Source organism: Thalia democratica, chromosome 9 (genome assembly GCF_965202585.1).
Source record: "Thalia democratica chromosome 9, ktThaDemo2.hap1.1, whole genome shotgun sequence".
In the NCBI taxonomy this organism is placed as follows: domain Eukaryota; kingdom Metazoa; phylum Chordata; class Thaliacea; order Salpida; family Salpidae; genus Thalia; species Thalia democratica.
This window is the reverse complement of record NC_139173.1, coordinates 23663931-23674490: the sequence shown is the minus strand read 5'-3', so window position 1 is coordinate 23674490 and position 10560 is coordinate 23663931. Positions and strand designations below refer to the sequence as shown.

The 10560-nt window shown below is 27.7% G+C and overlaps 1 protein-coding gene across 2 annotated transcripts; it reads left to right on the top strand.

The window, feature by feature from the left end:
* Positions 1-855: 855 nt before the first annotated feature.
* On the top strand, positions 856-10360 carry LOC145844269 (sodium- and chloride-dependent neutral and basic amino acid transporter B(0+)-like). Of its 2 annotated transcripts, none has more exons than XM_082951652.1 (13): positions 856-941; positions 2204-2354; positions 3054-3185; positions 4310-4471; positions 5011-5118; positions 5327-5444; positions 5686-5818; positions 6117-6257; positions 7363-7591; positions 7790-8034; positions 8447-8656; positions 8927-9091; positions 9438-10360. In XM_082951652.1, exons 1-13 carry the CDS (start codon positions 924-926, stop codon positions 9612-9614), a joined length of 1989 nt encoding a protein of 662 aa, XP_082807778.1. In that variant the 5' UTR covers positions 856-923; the 3' UTR covers positions 9615-10360. The 2 variants fall into 2 exon arrangements, with proteins under 2 accessions (XP_082807778.1, XP_082807779.1); XM_082951653.1 differs by having other exon boundaries at positions 7790-8038; positions 8451-8656.
* Positions 10361-10560: the final 200 nt, after the last annotated feature.

The window sequence follows — 10560 nt, the reverse complement described above, 5'->3', positions numbered from 1 at the left end:
GTTTAGAGATTCAACAAGTTGATCTAAAATTTTAAGGTTTTCTTTTCCACACCTTTATTAGTCAGCAGGTGATGATTTAGCCTACGGCGCAAATCATATGATCACTAAAGTTTACATGAGTTTTTTTTAAGCTGTGACTAAATTCTTCAACTGTTTTTTTCGTCTAAGACACTGTTAGAAAAAGAGAAGTAGAAAAAAAAACATTGTAATTTGAATAGACAGATGTAAAACTTTTGCAAAGAAGTCTTATAGTTCCTATTAGACTGCTTAGTTCGACTAATTATTTTTTAGTATTTAACTCTTTACACGTTAATTTGTTAAAAAGGTGTAAAATTAGTTTTACATTTTTTAATAGTTTTCAAATATGTATTGTTTAAATTACTCTAATTACTACAACTAATAGTACACGCAAAAAATATAATAAAATTAAAGCTTCTGTAAAACGTAAAGCTAAGTTTTAACACCGTTTTTATTTATTTAGAGGTTTAATGAGTTTAGTTTGTCATAAAGTCTTATAAAAAGACTATACAGCTATAAATATCGGCCTTTTAACTTTTATTAATAGCTAATTGATTACAAGTAAAAATAACTTTTATATACGAATGATGTATTATCATTAAAATTTATGGAACAAAAAATTCTACTTTTCGAAATGTATTTAGTATCATAAAGTCGTTTTTAGTATACCAGACTAAAGAAAATTACTTAATTAACCTATAATAAAAAAAATGATGTTTTTTTATTAAATGTTTTCAAACAACTCTCTAGTCTTAAAACTAGTTTTTGATAATTCTTGAAATTAACATTAATACATGGTAAAGTTATTTAAATGCATTTACAACTTTAAATTTTTACAGTTACCATAACTTTTTAGGTTTTTATCTAAAAAAATCATCTAGAATTGCACACCTACTAGAGTTAGGATGGGAAACAAAAGCAAAGTGAGAATTTGTTTAAGTTATAGAAACTTGCATGCCCTTAAAAGAACTTAGACAACAATACTCACACGCTCGAGCGACTTTGTACTGTAAACAACGAATTTAACGCATGAATGATTTCGTGTATCCGAAATATTTTGAACTTGTTGTTTTTGTTTTGAAGTTTATGTTCAAAAACACGATGCGTTAAATAGAAGGTTTTGGTTGAGCTAATTTTGACTGATCACATCCTCAAGTGCGTTATTTATAAGAGAAATCCGATGAAAAAAAAATAACCTAGTTTTTGTACATTACTACAAAAATATTAGAACAGAATTAATATTTTTGTAGTAATCAATAGAATTAATTTAGAATTAATATCAAATATAACTTTATAAGATTAAATTCGTTAATTAGCATCTGTTAATTGTATAAAAGTAATATGATTTTTTTTTCTACCAAAAAACTACATCAAAACAACTAAAAAATTAATAAATTAATAATTTTAATTTTCTACATTACTTGTAGTTGTATTTTTTTTACTTTAAAATTAAACTTTTAATCACTTTTTAAGTTTTTTCAATTCTTTTAACTGAAGATTTATTCTTCGTTGGTAAGTTATTTTTAAGAATTGATTTTTTTTTAATTGGAGAAAAAAAAGATTTAATACATTTGACAAAAATAACCTACCCACAAATTAATAAGCTCGTTTTTATAAGTTTCGCTTAAAAATGGCATTGTAACCACTATTTGAACTTAAACTTGTTTTGTAACTTGTATTTTTTTAATTACAGTCTAAGTAATTTTAATCAATATTTTTCAATATAGACACTCACTTTTTAGCTTTAAACTCTTAGTATTAAAAATTTCATATTTCATAAAAAGAACTTTGTCTAATTTTTTATTAAAAGTTTTAGCCTATTTACTTTTTTATTTACGCATTGTATGTTAGTTAAACTCGATTACTTTTTTCTAAAAGTTCAAACTTAAATTTTTAGTAAATAAAAACTTACAGTATGTTTTAATTTTTTAACAGTATTTGGAAAAGCTAAAACTTGCTTGCTTTAAAGCTTTATACATTCAATTCTTGTACTACCTTTAGCGTAACAGACTTCTTAAACAACTATTTATTGTTTAACTAACGAGGTATAAATCGTTAATTAGCAGTAGTGTATTCTTAAAGATACACAATTACCCAAGTATATATTTTATTAATATAAAAAAATACATCCCTCTTTTCTCCTATTTAACTTGTATAGTTTTTACATCAATCTTTACCCTCTCAGAACGATGGGGTGGCGGTGTCGTCTCACGATGAGAATCAGGACCGTGGCAATTGGGACAGGAAGGCGGACTACCTGCTGTCCTGCATAGGGTACGCAGTGGGACTGGGCAATGTGTGGAGGTTTCCGTACCTCGCATTCGACAACGGAGGAGGTTTGAAACGATTTTGATATAAATTATTGATACGTTTTTTAAATAAACTTTACCTGTTAAAAACTTTATTAATGATTAAAATCATGTTTGCTAATTCTAATTTGTAAAAACACTACTTATTGATTTTTTGATGTTTACATCATAAAAAGTATTTTGTTAATATGTAACTGCATTATACAAGTACTTAGACTGAGTTTGACCAATCTACAAAAGGGTTGTGTAGAATAATTGGTTACTGAAAAACAAAACAATTTTTTTAAATATATTAAAGGTATTAAATTTTTTATGTTGTTTCTTTTGACACTTTTACAAAAATGGGCTGTATAAAAGAAATAAAAAATGAAAACTTTAAAAATTGGTTTTAACTTAATTGTAGCAGTTTTTACATTTAAAAGAAACAAAAAATAGTAATAAACATAAAATAACGAACACAGACTTGTTTCTTTACTTTTTTATAAAGAGAACCTTCCAATAAATTAAATGCAAAATAAGTCTAATAACGTTTATGCTTACTAACGAACATAGAATTAGTTAAAATAATAACCTAAAAGGTTTTAGAGTTTTATGAACTACGAAAAAAAGCGGTAAGTAGCTTTAAAAAACTTCAGATAATTTTTAGAATAATAAACAAAGAAAACATAAACATAAAGTTAAAAAAAAAAATTGTGCTTATTTATATTCAAAATTAATTAATTTTAGCTGCATTTCTCGTACCATACTTTATTATGTTGATCCTTGCTGGCTTACCTGTATTCTTTATGGAAACCTCGCTGGGTCAATTCACTAGCATGGGCCCAATATCTGCCTTCAAATTCAGCCCAATACTAAGAGGTTGTTGTTTTGTTGATGCTTTTCAACTATGTATTTACAAACTGAACATAGAACTAGTTTTTAGTAAAAGCTTCCATCAATTCAAAATTTTCACCACTAAAAAAGTGTTTTCACAATAAGCGATCAAAGTCTGAATTTATTTTAGCTTACAAGCTTCTTGAAAACAAGTAAAAGTTTATATATATATATATGTTCAATACAAAAAACAGTAATTGATTGAACTACACGTAGTACTTTTACTTTACAACTTTTTGTTTAAAACAAATTATTTTAAACACAATAAATACTTTAAATGTAAACCAGCTGTATTTAAATGTTTGTTTAGTGGAGATATCATTGAACGTACAACACATCTTTAAAAAACAGTTTTTACTTAACTTTCGTTATTTACAAAAAAAAACTCTTTTTTAGCTAACTTATTTCAAAGTAGTGTAAATAAACTACATACAACTTTAATCAATTCAATTGCATTTGTATTATTAAAAAAGAGTTGAAAGTAAAGGTGTTACGTACAACTTTGTTATAATTTAGTTTAAGTTTGTCGTAAAAGTAATAAAATATTTAATATGTACACAATACATACTTGTTCAATCTTTGATAAAAAATCATTCATGAAGTTTTCAGAAACCTATATTTTAATTCAAAAAAATTATAAAGTTTCAAAAACTTTTAGTTTAACTCAATTAAAAAAAAGAAATTTCAAGTTACAAAGGATTAGTTTGTTATAAGCCTTCTAAGTATTTCTTAAGTATTTTTGTGTGTATACAAATTGTCACAACAAATTTACGACCGTTTACTTTGTCTGCTTACTGTTTTCAAAAAAAAAATAGATACAACTTATTGTGTACTAATACATATTAAATATTAAAAACAAAATAATCAACCTCTTGAATTAAAAAAAAATTGAAATAATATTAATTGATAACACCAGTATAAGTATGTTAAGAACATAAAATTTTTAATTAAAAATTTTGCCTTCTTGTTAATAATAACCTCTTTTTTATTTTTATTTTTTTTCTAAGTATTTTAGATTTTTTCAATTGTAGAAATAAATATAACATAAGGTTTCTTACAATACTTTTTTGTATGTAGTAGCAAACTTAAGTTTTTATTTATTTTTACAGGAATCGGTGCCTGTATGGTTATTTTGAACGTATTCGTCAGCATTTACTATTGCGTCATAATAGCTTATACCATCATGTTTTTCTTTGCCTCTATGACATCAGAATTACCTTGGGAAAACTGTTCTAACTGGTGGAATACAAAAGACTGCAGTGAAACTTTTAGTGAGTACATTTTAAAAACTTCTAAAAGTTTAAAAAGAAAGCTGTTGTTTGCTATATATATATATATATATTGTTTTACAAACTAAAATCTTAAAATCCACAATAAACAAGTTTGGAACTAATTCCGACAAACTTTAAGTACAGATTTTTATTCATCTACGATTAGAGTTTTATTTTTTTACTTTATGTTATATACTTTTTTTTAACATTTACTGTTTTGACTAGGAGTTACAAAAAGTATGACAACAAAAAATCAATTAAATACTATTTTTTGTACATAAAGTTGACTAATTTAATTTATTAAAAAAGGTATTTTTCTTTTATGTTTTTATGAACAAAATAGGATAAAACTTCCTGCAAAACTTTGATAACGAGCATAAAAAACAAACAGTATATGTTTTTATAACTACTTTTGCTTAAATATATCTATATATGTTATGGTTAAACTTAAATTTGTATCTAACACTGTTTATATTTCTTTATCACAAAGTCTTTGCTATTTTTTGAACATTGCATTGATAATAACTTATTATAAACAGGTGAAGTGTGCAAATCCTTAAATCTGACTGATTATGACGATCGTGCTGAGATAAGTGGTTACGTAAATTCCCTTCCAACCACAACAAATATCACAAATATTATTAATGGTAGTTCCTTGTTTACTATTAAAATTTGCAAAAAGTTGACATTTTTAATTAAACATATTAATAATAAACAACTGACTAAAGATAAAGTACTCTGATATTTAAGAAAGCTGTAAAAAATTTTCATACATTAGACGTTTTAAGAAAGGTTTAAAAGAAAGAAAATTTTAAGTTAAACAATACATAAATAATTGTTTGTTACTTTAAACAGTTCCAAAAAACATAGCGGAACAGATACAGACTAATTTGTCCTTGTCAGACCTTGAACTTCTTGGGTGTCCTGAGTTTGACAAAATAAGAGGTGTCAGCCCACCTGAAGATTTTTGGGAGTTTGTATTTTTTTATTGATTTTTTTTTTAAAGTTATGAGTTAAATTAAAAAACTTTCGGGTCAATAGTTTTTGAAGTAAATGTTAATTTGAATGATGTTAATGTACAAATAGTTATTTTAATAAGCTCTTAAAATAAAACTTTGTATTAAATACTTTTAAAGTAAAAAATGCAAAACGCAAAACCTAAGAAAAGACTTATTATTTATTTACACTATTTTTGTTTATACTACTCCAAACAGGCGATACATACTGACGAGATCAAGCAGCATAGATGAGACAGGAAACGTCAACATCGGATTGTGTCTTTCTCTTCTTGTCGCCTGGGTCGTCTGCTACTTCAGCATGATTAGGGGCGTCAAATCTTCAGGAAAAGTTTGTTGATTGTTCAAATAAAAATATAGTTTATAAGATAAGTTTAATATGTTTGAAATATTTTACATTAAGATTAAATTAAATGTGTGTGAGAATAAAACGAGGGCTGTTAAGTATGACTTTGAAGAAGTAAAAATAAATAAGATTACAATAATGTTTAATAAAGTTTTTGTGGATGTAATCATTTATAAAGCTAATTAATATAAATTAATATTTTTAAAGTACAAATATATACCTCTTTTAAAAATTCACAAAGTGAAACAAAGTAAACCTTCAATTTTAAATTTTTAAATTTTAGGTGGTTTACTTCACCGCAATCTTTCCGTACGCGGTCCTTCTAGTGTTTATGGTCAGGGGCGCAACACTAGAGGGAGCCGGAGACGGGGTCGCTTTCTACATTGGATCCGAAACAAACTGGACAAAAATTCAGGAAGCTGAGGTAATTTAATTATTATAGACTAACAAGTTTTCGCAATTAATAAGTCTTAACCTAATGATTTTTTAAACCAGATGCTTAACTGTTTGTTATTCTACAACTAAAATTGCTTTTGAGTACCTTTTTTTAGGAGTTCATAACTTTTTTTTTTGATAAAATTATATCATAAGAGCAATTTTTTTACAGTTTTTTACTCAACTAACTGTAAAGTGTACACACTTTTGTTAACTTAAAACACTATCATAAAAAATTTAGAATCATGAAGTTTATTGAATATTATTTGCAATAAATACTAAAAAAGTCATACTTAAACCCTTAAAAACTATTTTTTCTACAAAATTAGTAGAACAAGAAGAACAAGCAACTATAAACTGTAGTTTATACAGGTAAATATTAAAGTTTTAAAGTAGACATTTAGGTTTAAAACTATGAATAAAATAACTTGAGTGCTTATTTTACTTAATTTTAAGTATAGCTCGAGAATGTTTATACAGACAACTCTTATTGTGTTTTACTAACAAAAGCTTTTCTACATATACTTGGTCACTGAGAGTTGCCTCTGAATGATGTACACGTAGTTTGCGGTATTTCAATTTAATTGTTATTACTAGCAGCATACTTGCGGTTTTATTACTTTTATGTAAACATGATTGATTACGATATTTCTAAATATTTCTACTTTCTCGTTTGTATATCATTGTTGGTAATTTTAATGATTTTTCTTAAGTCTACGTTTTTATGGTCATTTGAAATACTTCGTTTCTCAAAACTGTACTCTTAAGGTTATAAACCTTTAACCTCATTTACGTTCTGAATAAATTCTAAATAATTTTTTTTATAAAAAATTACATACATCTTTTAAACTCTTAAAGTTTTTTAAATAACCAATTGAAACAAATACCTGTAAAAAAGCAAACACAGCTACTAAAAAATATAATATTTATAATAGTTAACTGTCAGTATGTATTATTGTGATTAAAAAGATATAACTTTTTTTATATATAAAATAAGTTAAATTAAAATATAATAACAAGTTTTTGGTAAAAAGATTAGTATTCATTTCAACATTTAAAAATTTCAAAGAACTTTCATAAACTTACAATCAAAGGTGTGGAAGCAAGCAGCAACGCAGATATTCTTCTCATTATCAGCCGCATGGGGCGGGCTGATAGCCCTGTCTTCGTACAACAAGTTCAACAACGACGTTTTCACCGATGCCCTCATTGTAGTCGGCGTCAACTCCCTCACTTCTCTCTTCGCCGGTTTCGCCATCTTCACCGTCGTCGGCCACATGGCCCTCGAGCTCGGAAAGAACGTCACCGAAGTCGTCTCCGATGGTCAGATTTTTTAAAAATAATTTATACAAACATAAAAGTTAATACTTTCTTCGTTGAAATTTAAAACAGAAAATTGTTTATGTTCGCTATAAAACAAAATAGCTTTCAACAGATATTGCCTAATTATTTTTAGCTTGGCTAAGCGCTATAACTAAAATAAACTTAAATTAATAACCACAAAAAAACTGTTTTCATCAGGATTCGGTCTTGCGTTCGTCGCGTACCCGGAAGCCATCACCAAGCTGCCCGTCTCCCCCTTGTGGGCGCTCCTTTTCTTCATGATGCTCTTCACCCTCGGCCTCGACTCGCAGTTCACGACGATAGAGGCCATTATGACGTCACTGATCGACTTGTACCCGGGCAAGCTGCGGTCGAAGAGAGGCCTCATCACTTTTCTGTCGTCGGCGGCTCTCTTCTTGCTCGGCATTCCGTGCACTACTGAGGTGGGTATATTGTAAATTCTGTTATAAAATCAATAACTACTTTTTTTCAATAACAGCATTGAGATAGGACTTTAAATGAGTCTAAAAGAACGAAAAACTTATTTATTTAGTTAAACTGACTACGGCAACTTATTTTTTTAATTGTTAAAGTATAAACACTTTAGGTGTGAAGTTTATTTCAATTTATTGTTAATATACTAGATAAAATTTATGCTAAAATTTGTTTTAATTATCAACAAAAACCTACAGCTCCCAGGTTATGATTTCAAACTTGATTTTTTTTTAATTCACAAGTTTCTCCAAAATTAGATTTATTTTCAGAGTCATTAACACATAAACACAATAAATCAAAACTTTTATGTAAAGCGAAACTTGTACAAAACACAAACAAACAAAATCCCTTTTTAAACAGGCAGGAATTTACTGGCTGAACCTGCTGGATTCGTACGCGGCGACGTGGGGACTGCTGATAATGGCCATATTGGAGGTGGTGGGCATCGCGTGGATATACGGGGTCAACCGGTTCATCGAGGACATCGAGATGATGATAGGTAAGAAGAGCTGGTGGTTCTGGTTGTACTGGAGAGCGTGCTGGTTCGTCATCACTCCTGTCCTACTAGTGGTTAGATTTTTTAATCTTAAATAATGTATTAATGTAAACTTTTATTTGTATAAATTTAAATAAATATATTTGATTTACCTTAAAATGTCTTTAAAATAATATTCTTTAAGTTACTTTAATTTTATATAAAGTTAGCTTTACTTTGTTTAATAACTTTAACATTGTTTTTTTTTTTCAGTATAAAAATTAACAAATATTGCAAAAATTTTCAACTTAGTACAAGGAAAAAGCATATCAAAAACATTAGTAACGTTTAATTTTTTTTTGAAGATGGTGCTGATATGGTCGCTGGTGACATTGGAGCCTCCCAAATACGCAGGGGTTGGATATCCGGGGTGGGCCATAACTATCGGGTGGCTAACCATCGCGTTCAGCCTTCTCTTCGTACCCGCGTTCGCTGCGTACTCTGTGTGGGAGAGTGGCAGCTTTTACGGGGTTTGTTATACCAAGTATCTAGAAAAATAAAACTGACTAAATAGTTTTTGTGCTAGTTGTTAAGTTTTATGACCTGTTTTTGTACTTGATACCTTAAATGTAACTAACCAGTTTTTTGTTATAAACCAGCATTTTTTTCAATTTACTTATAAAAACAAAGACTAAATAGTTGTTTACTTTACCTAAAGATTTAATACAATTATTTGCATCTAAGCTAAAAAAAATGGTTGAAAAACTATTAAAACTTTTTTCGAAATCTACATACCATCCATCCTAATATATTTTCTAAAGACATTTTTTTCCTTTGTTTACTGAAAGAATTTTTACTCAATTTATTTTATTCAAGGCTCTGCGTCCCGCGGCAGACTGGGGTCCGTACTTGAAGGAGCATCGGGGCGAGAGGTACAAGAACATGGCCGAACCGAGGGAGGCGATTGCGCTCAGGAGGGCACTGGGAAAAGAGGAGGAAGTAAAGGGAGGTAAAGAGAACGTCGCCTACCAAAACGACTCCACCGCCCTCTAACGGATAAAATTTATTAGATTGCTTTTTTTTTTATGAAGCATTGAATATTCATATTTTAAGTAATGTTTTTTTTTTTGTAAATAAGCGGATGTAGTATTTAAAATAGTTTTTTTTTTCAGAAGAATTGTAAAATAACGTATAGAACATCTAAAGTACTTTTAGACGAACACATTTCTTTAATTTTTATCTTTTTTGTTCTAAAATGTACTGTTGAGATAAAATGTTTTTTTTATAGTTTTGAGTTTTTAAGAAACAAATTTTCTTTTTTTTGTACAGCTTATTTGATGCTGATCATATTTTATTTCTTGAATTTATACAAAACTAATTAAGCATAAAGTTTTACTAATGCCTTTACTTAACTAAATCATGTATTTTTTCCCTAGACTTTGTATCAATAAGTATATCACTTGATAATTTTTTTTTTTATAGTTTATGTTAACTATTTTTTAAGCTTTCACTGAACTTTACTAAAAAAACGTGATGAAATCAATTTGAATATTTTTGTTAACTTAACATATGATTAATATTGGAAGTTTAAGAAAGAAGCTGTAAATTACTATCGTATAAACAAAACTAGCAGTACAATATCTTGGTTTTTCATGCTTATGTACTTAAAAAGTGGCAACAATAAGTCAGGAGTCTATCAATACATTATATCAAATGATTTTTTTTTACGCTGCTTAAATTCTTTAAAATTATTTACGTATAGATAAAAAGATTTTTTTTTACTTAATCTTTACTCAAAACAACCAAATGTAATTACTCCGATCAGTTTATACAAACTTCTATTTTGTTATTTTATGAAAATAAATACAAAAAAACTGTTTTAAAACTAGTCGTTAAGTAAAGAAATAGGTCTATCTTCTGTTAAGCTAATTGTTTTATTTAAAAACAAGCTGTACATCCTTTCAAAAAGGTGTAAGCCATTTAGTTGAGCCATAGACTA

Excerpts from the sequence above, each read along its gene's own strand:
- LOC145844269 (XM_082951652.1), top strand. Across the intron at positions 5,445-5,685 it reads CCACCTGAAGATTTTTGGGA|GCGATACATACTGACGAGAT; the intron begins GTTTGTATTTTT and ends TACTCCAAACAG. Across the intron at positions 6,258-7,362 it reads CAAAAATTCAGGAAGCTGAG|GTGTGGAAGCAAGCAGCAAC; the intron begins GTAATTTAATTA and ends TTACAATCAAAG.